Source organism: Labeo rohita, chromosome 18 (assembly GCF_022985175.1).
Source record: "Labeo rohita strain BAU-BD-2019 chromosome 18, IGBB_LRoh.1.0, whole genome shotgun sequence".
Taxonomy (NCBI): Eukaryota; Metazoa; Chordata; class Actinopteri; order Cypriniformes; family Cyprinidae; genus Labeo; species Labeo rohita.
Window position 1 is genome coordinate 23,539,813 of NC_066886.1, and position 13,215 is coordinate 23,553,027.

Consider the following 13,215-nt stretch of genomic DNA (forward strand, 5'->3'; position numbering starts at 1 on the left):
ATTTTGGCTCTGAATCTTTTTTGTAGAAGCGGCAACTTCTGATACTGGATCAGCTCCCGGATGTCCGCACACAATGTGATAAGGAGACAGGAAACACCAGCCAGTTCAGGGTCAGCTGTGCATGTCAGATCCAGTATGGAGGGGATGGTTGACGTGTAGTAAATGAGCGAATAACGTGTTCGAGGGACTCTAATTGCCAACCGCCATAAAACCTGAAAGAAGAAGAAGAAGAAGAAGAAGAGGGACTCTAATCAGATGTCATAGTTTAGAGGCAGTGTATGTACACTTTAGAACACTTGATTCATTCCCAAGTATCACGACATCAAGAGACTTTGTTGAGGAATAGAGGTTTTGATCACAAGATCTGTAAACATGTCTTTAAAACTGACCACTCAAGCGTACTGTAAGATGCTATTACATGCTGCTAAATACCCTCACTGCGCCGTTAACGGGCTGCTGGTGGCTGAGAAACACAAAAAGAAGGACAGCCCAAAAGACTCAGTGTTGTGCGTGGATTGTGTACCTCTGTTCCATGGGGCTCTGGCGTTAGCCCCTATGCTGGAGGTGGCACTCACATTGGTAAGACGATTCTTTGTTCATGTAAGTTTAATTGTGTTTCAAAGCAGCTTAATTATACAATTACGTTGTTAATGTTTATAACATCTTTATGTTATGTACAGTCCATCAGCTAGTTTAGCATAAACTACTGATTATTTTAGCAGGCCAAGAGGACTATCCCTGTATTCAGTATACTGTCAGTCAGATGATCATATGCCAGGCAGATGAACCTAATACTTTGGTGCACTTATAAATCAATTTTCTTTCTTTCCTCAGATTGATACATGGTGCAAAGAGAACAAGTATGTCATTGCTGGCTATTATCAAGCAAATGAGCGTATTAAGGAAGCCAGGTAAAATTTGGGCTTCTTCATGTGCTTTGCATGATATGTATCTGGTGGATGTGGAATGTTTTGATCTTTCCAACTTTTCAGACCAAACCAGGTGGCTGAGAAGGTCGCTGCCAGAATCTCAGAAAACTTCAGTGAGGCTGCAATGATCATGGTAATTTACGTATGACTGGTATTTTAATTTGGCAATATTACAGCCATATCACAACCATGTTAAATAGCTACACAGTAAAACTGCATTGTTTGTCACCTTTAGTTGGACAACAGCAGATTCACAATGGAGTGTTTTGTGCCTGTTCTCTTCATCTATGATCATCATGATAACAAGTGGAAGTGCAGAGAGCCAAGCACGTAAGTACAGTTCATTTTGTAACATTAAAATCGAAATTCACCCAAAAATAAAATATTTTCACCCAGAATAATATTTATGTCACCCATAAATATTATTTAGGTAGATTTTGAGGCACATTACCTAAAAAAAAAAAAAAAAGTAATCCACTGTGACCTCAGTGGCTCATTCAGCTTTACAGTCAAACGCATAGACTTTCAACATATTCATTTAATGTTGTGCACGAACACGGATGGTTGACACATGCGCTCTAGAAAGCTTCATCCATGTCCAGTGTCTGCTCTCTATAAGTTATGACTGATAACAAATATTTTTGAACTCTTTTAAACCAAAGCTGAGCTGTCTCATACCTTCTCGCTCACAAGCGCTTGTCAATGTGAGCGTCTGTTGTTGTTAAAGTCTCTGCTATTTTGTTGTTGTTGTTCCGTCTCTTTAGTTTTGTTTTCTACTGTGAAACAACGGCTTTGGACAGTGTTGCCACCCTGTGGAACAACTGATTGCTGTAGAATAACTTCAATGCTCATTTGTGACCTGCGTGGTTACAAACATTTGGGTGGTGCACGTACAGTACTTGCATACTATTCTAATGACGAAATTTGCGTCACATGCACTGTACGCTGTCCCTCGCATACATGTAAAAAATGAAGTATGCTTTGGGCTTTACATCCACAGAACACCTGGATTGCTTACTAGACATTGTTGACATTACAGCTGCTTGAATGTGGAGAAAACGGAGGACAGCATACAACCAAACACTGTTGAACTGTCAGTCAGGATCTTAAAATCAGTTTAATGTTGGTTCAGTCAAAATCAATAGCTTTGAATTTCATCTAATTTTGAAGCAAGTTCAGTTCAGCTATAAGCAGTTCTACAAAAGGCAGCAATGTCTTTTTTCAGCTTTAGTCAGTTTAGTGTTGAGTCAGTTCAGTTCTGTAACAGTGTCGATGTTGCAAGACGTGATTCAGCTTTAAAGCAGCCCCACAGAAGACGACAGTTCAGCTTGATCAAATTCAAATGTTTGTCCTCATCCAGTGGTGTCAATGTCAATAGTTCCTCTCTCTAAAGGTACTTTCAGCCCCCAACTAATCAAGCCAGAAGGCGACAATAGCAAGAAACCCAAACTTCAGTTAGGAGACTTGTTCTCCTCTTTCCTAAGAAAAACAAACATGGTGTGGTATTGATTGAGGAACATCACACTGACATTAGATGGGAAAGGAAGAGTTGTAATCTGTTAAGCACTGCATTATTAGTGGCTTTATCACATAAAGAGGAAGAAGTGCAAAACTAGCCATTTTGGCAACTCGGTTTCATTAAAAGCTGTTTTTTGGCTAACAAGGACATATTTAAACTTACCGTATGTTTTTATAGTACAATGACTTCTTATATGCCAAAAGAACAAGGAAAATCTCAAATCTTTAAAAGGAAAAGAAAGAGGAAAAGCCAGATTAAAGCCACTTAAATCATGTAATAATCATTTTACAATTACAGCAATAACTTCTAATAACACTGGTTAAAGTGTTTCTCCACACAAAAATGAAAAGGTAACATAATTATATAATTTCCTTTCTACAGATGAATGTGCACACACAAAAGATTTTTAGAAAAAGAATCCACCTCTGTGAACGTATGTAATTCGAGTGGGAGCCCCACTGTTAATGCTTCATTACTGACATACTGTATATAAACATACTGTATATGAATTACGTAACAATGGAGGTCTAATGTCATTGTCACATAATGAGACTGTTAAAAGGCAGAAAAGCTAAAAACAGAACTTAAATGCTTTTTCTAACTTTCTTTGAATTGCAGTGACTGCTTTGAGGATTGGTTAGAGGCACAGAAGATCACAGCGGCTCTTCTAGAAAGCAAATCATACGAGAATCTCGTAGACTTTGACAACCATCTGGATGACTTACGAAATGACTGGACCAACCCTGAGATCAATAAATCTGTCTTACATTTATGCTGAATCTATCCAGAGATCCTGTCCACATAACCAAACCATCAGTGCTTAAAGGGAAGCATATCTGACCTGTTTTCAGTACTGTCAGTGACATGCGTGCTCTCTCACTGAGAAGAAAGATTTACAAAAGAGTAAATGGAGGATTGTAAGTGCTCCATCCTCATGTTTGAGAACACTGAGGTGACTCCAGGAGTCCGATGTCAAATAGATTTTATACCTGTTTTCATGCGATAGTTTGTATAAGACTCATGTACAATTTTGGATGGTATTGGACTAGTCTTACTTAATTTAACTAATTGCTAAAAATGGTAATTTCTCCCCTTGTTTGGAATGAATCTTTAGTTTAAATTAGAGGTATGGTTATTTACTATTCTTAACTACTTAAATTGCTCAAATGGAAATGTTTTACTTAAGTTTAGAAATTAATATATTGATTTATAAGATAAGAGAATGCTTTTATGTTTGCAGCAGACCAATAATACTTTGTTTATGGTGGAAGAATAAATATTTTTGGCTCAGATTTTTCAGTAAATAAAGGACTAGACCTTTAGATATGAGGTCTTTATGATTGTAAAGTTTTGTGAAAATGAATAAAAAAAACATGCTTGCTTTTTCAAATGGCTTTAAACAAATTTCTTAGAGAGTTCAGCTGGCTGTTGTGCCGTAGAGTAATATAACTGAAACACTCCATATAAGGAAACAGAGTATTTAGACAGTCATGTAATGCTTAATAATGCTTAAATGTCATTGCATTGCAGATTGTATTGAAGAAAGATAGCACACAAACATTTTTTTGTAAGCAAAAACATTTTATAATTAAAAATAAAGGCAAAACATAATATTACACTTAGTGTTTGAGCAAGATTAGTTGTTTGATGATTGAAATTATAAACTACCTGCGTGAACATAAGCAGAGCTGAGTAGTAACCAAAAATTAAGTACTTGTAATTGCATTGTATCACATAACATTCATAATCAAATAGCTGTAAAAAACTGTCTTTATCATATCTAATGACCTTCACTTACTGTTGATTTTAGAAATCTGGACAAAAAAAAAAAAATCTGAAACCACTTATGTGAAGTACCCCTGAAATTTTAAGTTAATATTTCAATAATTTAATATCACTTTGCATGTTAACAGTTCAATGATGGTCATATGACATTAAGGTAAATAAAATATTCAATCTTTTTTAGTGCTCAAATGTCTTATTTTGATTATTATTTTTTTAATAATTTTTTATTCATTCTTATGATTGTTAAAAGTTATTAGTTATAAGTTCATTATTAGCTTTTCATCAACTCACAACCCCCCTGCAGTTCCTTCACAACCCCAGTTTGTAAAACCCTGGTGTAGTGTGATATTAAATGTTGTTGATAACAAAAAAATATATATTTTCTTTTTGTTTTATATTTTTAAATCAATAATTCTATTCAAATTGTGGAAACGAGTTGGGTCAAAAAGTATCTAAAAGTAATCAGAAAGTAGTCAGATTATATTACCAAAAATGTGTAAACTATAGCAGATTGTTATTAACTAATTTTCGTTATGCAATTTGTACTAAGCCATGGACTATAATTTTTACGTAATCTGCCCAGCGCTGAACATAAGGGAACTGATTTGATACATCCTTATGGTAGTTTCACAAGGTTAATCAGAAGTTTAATAACAATACATTTGTTATTTATCATTTGCATTTTATTCAATTTGGGGAAAAAAAGGGGAACAATCATGAAATCTTTTGAAATGTTCTGGTGCACTGAAGGCCAAGTTGGGTCAATACTAAACATGCGAAAATGCTACAAAAGATGAAAACCTGTCAGTAGTTTGCAGAAATTGCAGAAAAGTAAAATTGTTCGGAAAATGGGTTAAATATATCAGATTTTAAGTAGCAAAGTGGTTGTACATCAATGGATGCAGTGCTTTGCAGCACTTTTTTTTTTTTTTTTTACAAATCAACTGCAGATGTTTTATCAAAAATGCAGTTTACTACCTGCAAATGATCAAGTACCATTAAATGCACCACAGATGTATCCTCAATTTAACAGAGCTGCTCACACTTGCTTACATAGTTGCTTACAGAAGAAAAGAGAATATTTATAAAGACATGAATTAACTGCCATTTTAATGATGTATTGCTATGTTCTTCTGTTACCCTACCGTATGAAGAGTCATCCATCTGGCAATAATTGAAATAATGCCGACAACCAAATTAGTGGCCTAATAAACATTTTGCAACCTACACTGTTGTTTTTCTCTGTCATCTGTATTTTATGTACTTGGCTGGAACAATAATGATCACTGATACAAAACTGATGACCTATTTTTATAAACAAACATTCATTCAAAATTATATATAGATCATAAAGATTCTTGAACATGCATGTTCTTAATGAAGAATTATGGGCACTTTTAACTACTTGGAAAAATGAAACTTCTTTAAACTTTGTTGGATCTGTGTTAAAATATAAACTCAGCCAAAAAGGAAACATTCTCACACAATCAATTGCCTTTTTCCATTAAATGTCTACTAATGTGTAAATATTTGTATGAACAGGAAAAGAAAATTCAGCAACTGAGACATAAATGGAACAAATTTCAAGAATATTTGACAAAGAGAATTGGAATAATGAGTCCCTGAACAGAAAATAGCAGTCAGTATTAAATAGTTTATCTTTGTACATGCATGCCAATATGGCCATTAACCAACATCAGAGAACCATGCAATCATACAAATGTGTATTTAATGTGTAATTAATTCAATTTTAAGTAATATTTTAGATCAGAGGTCTGATTAAAAAAGTTTGGGAATCCCTGTATTACATGAACAGACATTAATAAACATTAAAAAAAAAGCATTGACATTACGCTTTTTCTTTTTCTTTTTAATTTTCCCCAAACAGTTCCAAATTACTGATTAGTGTTTCACAGCTATACATAGGCAGTGTTTAGTAACTTGCATAATTATTTATCTCATTCATGGCCCAATTGATTAAAAAGTGCTTTTGTCCCGAAATTCAGAAGCATGAATTGTAAATTTATTTACTTGTGTAATATATGTGTATTATATTATATTATATTATATTATATTATATTATATTATATTATATTATATTATATTATATTATGTTATGTTATGTTATGTTATGTTATTTTATTTTCACCCAACTCTTTTATTTACTTTTAAATGTGTTATATGGCTAATTCATCAACTGAGACATAAATGTGACGTATTAAGGTCTGTAATAATTCAGAATTGACAAATACTATAGGATAATGCATAACGTAAACATTAGATTTGATGTTTAGATCTGTAGCCTGGCTAGGTCCACTGTTAAGAATAACACTAGCATGTCATGAATTTGATTCCCAAGGAAGACTTGACCTGATAAATAAATCTTAATTGCATTAAATGCTTAATGCAATGTAAATGACTTGCAGTTTTCTCTATAAAATGCTCATGCAATGAACCTTGCATTAAATATGACAAAAGCAGGGTTCATCAAATCTGCCCCTGATGGGCCACTGCTGCAGCAAAACTCTGCAGGGCAGTGGCCCTCCAGGGCTGGATTTGAGGAACCATAAAAGTACCAATATCAGTTTAATTGAAACAAATGTCACAAAATAAAATGGGCGTGACTAGTGATCCACAACATGAAAACACGTTAAAATAGTGGTTCTCAACTCTAGATTTGAGGTCCACTTTCCTGGAGAGTTTAGCTCCAACCTTGATAAAACTCACCTGCCAGTAACTTCCTAGTAATCCAGAAGATCTTCATTAGCATGTCTAAGTGTGTTTGAATGAATGAATGAATGAATAAACGAATGGATATGATTGAATATGATTAATTTTTAATTAAATAGTTCTGAATTTATTTTTATACTTTGCTAAAATGTATTTATTTAATCCTTATTCTTCATTTACGTTTTTAAAACCCTTAATTAGATTTTATTTATTTATTTATTTGAAATATGCTTAATCATATTCATTCATTTTTTTTTTTTTTTAACCGATGTGCTGTGAATGAAAAACAACTGCAGGTTCAAGAATGACCGTCAGAGGGCAGCTCTATAGCGTTACCTCAGAGCAGCTTTGGTTGCCTCGCCTCCTTGACGTCATTGACACACGTCTGAGAGTTACGCGGGAAAACTGCCACAGTAGAATGGATCCCGCGGAGGTAGAGTTTCTCGCAGAGAAAGAGATGGTAAAAATCATCCCAAACTTCAGTCTTGACAAAATCTATTTGATTGGGGTGAGTAAATACGACAGCTACAGACTGTTTTTTAATCAGTAATGTGGTTATTGTAAGTTGATGTGTGGCTAGTTTATTATGAATTTTGTTTGTCTGCATTTTTTCAGATTAACTAAATATTTCATCAGTATTTATTAACGACTTAAATTCTGTCGTGTTTTGGTAATTTAATGTCTTTCAAAAGCTTGAGTTGTCACCAATGATATGCATACACATACATACGTATAGAAAAGAATTATAATATAGAAGGTTTTGGTGAAAAACTAAGTGTAACGTTACCCTGAAAAATGGGCTTGTAATGTTTTGTCAAGTCTGATTTTCTTATCTAGATGTAGCTTAAAAACAGTTTGAAACCATTAAGTATTTATAAAAAAGGGAACGCTGGCCATGAGTTTTTAGTGTTTAGCTTTTATTAAATGCTAAACATTATCATCTCCGGTGCAGTTGACACACTGAGTTACAGCAAGCAAAAACAAAATCTTTTGACAAAAAGGTGGAAGCAATAAAACGTCAATCGGTAACGTTACTTACGAAAGTCTAACAGATTACTCCAAATAATTAAGACATAAACTATTTTGTCCCATGTCTCTGTATATTAAACATTTTGCAATCTCATAATTAAGTCACACTCATTAACCACCACATCAAATGCATGACTTGTCGTGTATAAACAAACTTTTAGGGAGATCTGGGCCCGTTTAACCCAGGTCTGCCAGTGGAAGTTCCTGTGTGGTTGGCCCTCAATCTTAAACAAAGACAGAAATGCAGGATAGTTCCTCCAGAGTGGATGGACACCGGTGAGTTTTAATTAAATGTCTGTGCTGGAATACCATCTTTTCTGAAACCATCTCTAAACACAGCTGATCTTTTCATTTCCAGACAAACTAGAGGAGATCCGTGAACGGGAGAGAAAACTAGACGCTTTTACTCCCATTCCAAGTCCATATTACATGGAGCTAACCAAACTATTACTCAACCAGTGAGTACCAGATCACCTTTAGCAAGTTTAGATAAAAGACCTCATGCAATCAGAATCAGAGTTTTGTGGCTTTTTAATTATTTCTTTTTGTTTGTTTGACATCATTTTTAGGGAATGCTTAAATAGAGAAAAAATATGAACAGAAACCACAACAGCTATTTTGTTTAAATGGCTTTCAAATGTGGTTTTATTTGGCTAAGATGTAAACTAAAGGCTATTGGCTATTCAGAAGAAAAAACGAACAAGCCATTTAATGTGTCCATCCTGGAAAGAAAATTGTGTTTGATCAAATCTGACAGACATTTGAAAACCATTATTCCTTATTCTATTACAGTTTGGAAGATTGATGTCAGCATAAGTTATTGCTGCTTTGACATACAATCCACAGCATTTTGATTGAATGCATGTTCTTCGAAAGCATAGTAAAAAACATTCTAACAATACACAAAGCAAACTGGCTTATAACAAATGTTCATATTTTTTGCAGTCTTCGTGATAATGCACTTGAAACTAACTGTAAGGTTCGTGCACACTTATGCTTTTGCTTTGAAATATTGAAATAGTTTTTTTGTGTGTCCAGTGCTGCAGATAACATCCCCAAAGCCGATGAGATCCGAACCCTGGTGAAGGACATTTGGGACACACGTGTGGCCAAACTAAGACTTTCTGCGGATAGTTTCATCAGCCAGCAGGAGGCTCACGCACAGGTAAAACACAACTGCTAGTTATTGCGACCTGTTGACATGAGTGAATTTAGAACCACAGAAATATTCTGATGGGTGTCTGGTGAACTTGCGCTCTGAACGCAGCAGGGTTTTCATGGCTACAAAAAATTGGAAAATATCAGAGAATTTAAAATTGATTTCCATGCCTTTTCAATGTTGAATATGAATATTTCTTTATATTCACAAGTTTTTTTTGTCGATGACAAATTACTATTTATGTGTGCAGTTACTTTGATGGAGGGGAAAAAGTCTTTGTCCTGTAATCATAAAAGGTCATAGAAAAACCCATGGAAGTTAAATATTGCCAAATGTCTTCCGAAACAAGGAAAGCATGCTTAATTGCACTAATAAAATGCCTTGCATTACTAGTTACTGAATTATAATGCATTGTATTTTCAGAGCTTGCATTTTTAGTCCATGAAATTTAAAAGTGGGCCATACTAAAGCTGTGAATAATTCAATTCAAAACATACCACACACAAGAAATAAAAGTAACTGAAAACTGGCTGTTAAATATTATAGGTAGGGCTGGGCGATATGGCAAAAAATTAAATTCTTTTCTTGTTTTTTGTTTTTGTTTTTGTTTTTTCCCTCCCCAAAACATTTTACTGAATTTGTTTTTTTGTTTTTTTGTTTTTTTGTTTGTTTTTTTCCCCCCAATTTTTAACTAGTCAACTTGACAATGTACAACATGATTCAAGTAACTTTTTTTTTTTTTTTTTTTATTATTAACCCCTTTAGTTCAGGGGTGCTCAACCCTGGTCCTGGAGATTGACTTTCCTGCAGTGTTCAGCTCCAACCCTGACCAAACACACCTGAACCAGCTAATTAGGATCTCAAGGAGCACTTGATAATTACAGACAGGTGTGTTTGATTAGGGTGGGAACTAAACTCTGCAGGAAAGTCGATCTCCAGGAACAGGGTTGGGCACCCCTGCTCTAGTTAAAGAAAATTTCAAGTGAACCACACGTTAAGTTTTCAGCTTGATGTAAATGTTAAACGAATCACAAATTAAATATCTTTGCAGAAAAGATGCATGAACTACAACTACATCTTGTACAAACTTGCCCTATTATATGTTAAGAAATATTACGAGGAAAAAGCTTTTTTAAAAATCTCAGAAGTCAAGGTAATTTCAATTCAAAATGACTGAAGGTATAACACCAGTAGACTATTATTACCTATAAATGTTCTGTAAAAACAGTGAACAGCAGCTTTCAGTCTGTCACCATAATGCAAACGTGAAATATCAGCCATACATTAGTAGTTCTTCACAGGTTTGTAAACATGGACGCGTTTGACTGTTGCACTCGCATCTGTTTCAGCGTCTCATACATGAAATGACATTATAAAAAAAGCAGCACTCAAGTTAAAAGAAGTTCACTCCCATCTTCTTACATGTCTTTCCTATTTTACTGTGATATCTTTGTCCAAACAAAAGCGCATTCTGTGTGAATGGCGCCTAGCAATATGAGCGTGTCACACGTGAGCAGTAAATCACGTGTGCCGGGATGCGGTTGGATCGTTTCTTTTCTCTTTACTGTTATCAATGGCATACTGTCAAAGTGTATCATTGTAACATTTGGTAATATGTCTATTCAAATGATATTATAGGTCGTATTTTAAGCAAAATATTTTGTGAAGTCTGGAAGGTGAATATGGATTGTTGAATTTTTAATAATTGTGTAATGTTTTCAATTATTCACAGCATTAATATATACAACAGTGTTGAATTTCAGCCCCTATGAAAGAGCCCTGAGAACAATGCTTTAAAATGCAGGCACTGTTAATGCAGAGAAGGAGTTTCATGTCCCATGGTTAACTGTGGTGCTAACCCCTTTCTATATTAGTGTGAAATGTTATTTTACCCAGGGTTAAAAGCAGTCCTAAAAAAGCCTAAGCGTAAATCCCTCAGAATTATTAATTCTATTCTAACTGGTTTGATTTAGTTAGATTAAGTTGTCAGTTTGATAAACTGTCTTTCTCTTTCTCTTTAGCTGGATAATCTCACACTAATGGAGATCAACACTACACGCTCATTTCTGCTGGACTCTCTGAACTATATGTATAAACTGCGCTCAAACCTGCAGCCGAGCAGAAGTCAGGACTACTGAGAGGTTGTCCGATAATGGAGGGCTAGAATCAAAGGATGTATGTTAGACGTTTTTTTTTTTTTTTTTTTTTGTCTAAATAAATGTATTAACCTAAAGTTGTACTTTTCCTGTTACTATAACCATTTAGTCAATGAAATACTAATGCAGAAGCAGCAGTATTTCTTGACTACTAACACATATAACTGATTCATCAGTCACATTTCTCAACTTATAACGTTTCACACATTTCACAAGGAGCATTGGTGATTATTTGCTTTGGAAAATGTATCCTAGTGGTAGGAAACATAAATGAAGAAGATGGAGTAAAAGGACATTTGTGACCGTGGACCACAAAACCAGTCATAAGTAGCACAGATATATTTGTAGCAATAGCCAACAATAGTCTATTCTAACTGTTATGGGTAAAAATTATAGATTTTTCTTTTATGCTCTTTTATGCTCAGTATCCTAAAAATCATTAGGATATTTAGTAAAGATCATATTCCTTGAAGATATTTTGTAATTAGTAATATGCGTTGCAAAGAACTTCATTTCGACAACTTTAAAGGCAGTTTTCTCAATATATATATTTTTTTTTTTTTTTTGCACACTCAGATTCCAGTTTTTCCTTTTTTGCATTGAATGACCATGAGAGAAGTTGGCCTACAGTGCTGCCCACTAATATTGGCACCCTTGGTAAATATAGTAAGTATGGTAAAAATAAGCAAAGGTGGCTGTGAAAATAAATCTGCATTGTTTATCTTTTTGATCTTTCATTCAAAAAAAAAAAAAAAATTCTAACCTTTCTTTGAAGCAAAACAATGGAAAGTCTGGGGAAAATCTCATTATGAATGATTTTCTGTATTCACGTAGCCACAATTATAGACCCAATTATTGCAAAGTCTTTTCCCCAAGATAACAGTTCTGAGTTTTCACCTATAATGCCTGATGACTTTGGAGAACAACTGACAAGAGATCGGAGATCATTTCTTTATCCAGAATCTCTTCAGATCCTTAAGAATACCAGCTCCATGTTGGTGCTGCTTCTCTTTAGTTCACCTCCCTCATCTTCTACAGAGTTCAGGTCAGGGAACTGAGATTTTAGGGGAAGCTTCATTTTGTGCTCCGTGACACATTTTTGTTTTGATCTTGATGTTTTGGATCACTGTGTTGATGGAAGATCCAAAAATGGTCCATTATAAGATTTCTTACAGAAACAGTCAGCTTTAGATTTTTTTTATCTGTTGGTATTTGATAGAATCTATATGATGCCATGTATCTGAATAAGATGTCCAGGACCTCCGGCAGGAAAATAAGCCCACAAAATTAAAGATCCAGCAGTATATTTAACTGTGGGCATGGGGTACTTTTTATTCCTGTTTGCACCAAACCCATCTGGTGTGTTTGCTGCCAAAAAGCTCTTTTTTTTATGCATCATCTGACCCTAGAAGCCAGTCCCATTTGAAGTTCCAGTCATGTCTGACAACTGAATATGCTGGAGTTTGTTTTGGATGAGCCAGGAATTATTTATTTATTTTTATTATTATTATTATTTTTTTTTTTCTTAAAATCTGTTTGAACAACATGTGGTGATGTAGGGCTGTTTGATATATCTTTTTTTTTTTTTAAGGCTTTCTCACCCCAAGATTCAACTAATCTCTGCAATTCTCCAGCTGTGATCCTTGAAGAGTCTTTGGCCGCTCAAACTCTCTTCCTCAGCGTGCATTAGGACAATATACACGTCCTCTCCCAGGCAGATTTGTAACATCTTTAGTTGATTGGACTTAATTATTACAGCCCCTTTCTATTTTGTGAAGCTCAAAAGTCTTGTTCTGTACATCAGAACTATAGTCTTTGGTTTTACTCCTTGTGATAGATGATTAAAGGGAATTTGGCCTTTGTGGTCCTCATATTTATAATCCTGTGGAACAGGAAGTCATGGATGAA

The 13,215-nt window shown here is 34.6% G+C and overlaps 2 protein-coding genes across 2 annotated transcripts; both read left to right on the forward strand.

Annotated features, from left to right (window-relative positions):
* Positions 1–53: 53 nt before the first annotated feature.
* On the forward strand, positions 54–3,756 carry emc8 (ER membrane protein complex subunit 8). Its single transcript, XM_051135380.1, has 5 exons — positions 54–579; positions 835–911; positions 993–1,062; positions 1,165–1,259; positions 3,067–3,756. The coding sequence occupies exons 1-5, from the start codon at positions 373–375 to the stop codon at positions 3,224–3,226; spliced, it is 609 nt and encodes a 202-aa protein (XP_050991337.1). The 5' UTR covers positions 54–372; the 3' UTR covers positions 3,227–3,756.
* A 3,538-nt stretch (positions 3,757–7,294) lies between these two features.
* gins2 (GINS complex subunit 2) lies at positions 7,295–11,360 on the forward strand. The gene is made up of 5 exons (XM_051135405.1): positions 7,295–7,471; positions 8,154–8,268; positions 8,351–8,450; positions 9,031–9,157; positions 11,173–11,360. Exons 1-5 carry the CDS (start codon positions 7,382–7,384, stop codon positions 11,287–11,289), a joined length of 549 nt encoding a protein of 182 aa, XP_050991362.1. The 5' UTR covers positions 7,295–7,381; the 3' UTR covers positions 11,290–11,360.
* The last annotated feature ends 1,855 nt before the right edge of the window (positions 11,361–13,215 follow it).

Excerpts from the sequence above, each read along its gene's own strand:
- emc8 (XM_051135380.1), top strand. The coding sequence starts at position 373 with ATGTCTTTAAAACTGACCACTCAAGCGTACTGTAAGATGCTATTACAT. Across the intron at positions 912-992 it reads GAGCGTATTAAGGAAGCCAG|ACCAAACCAGGTGGCTGAGA; the intron begins GTAAAATTTGGG and ends CCAACTTTTCAG. Across the intron at positions 1,260-3,066 it reads AAGTGCAGAGAGCCAAGCAC|TGACTGCTTTGAGGATTGGT; the intron begins GTAAGTACAGTT and ends TTTGAATTGCAG.
- gins2 (XM_051135405.1), top strand. The coding sequence starts at position 7,382 with ATGGATCCCGCGGAGGTAGAGTTTCTCGCAGAGAAAGAGATGGTAAAA. Across the intron at positions 7,472-8,153 it reads ACAAAATCTATTTGATTGGG|GGAGATCTGGGCCCGTTTAA; the intron begins GTGAGTAAATAC and ends ACAAACTTTTAG. Across the intron at positions 8,451-9,030 it reads ACCAAACTATTACTCAACCA|TGCTGCAGATAACATCCCCA; the intron begins GTGAGTACCAGA and ends TTGTGTGTCCAG.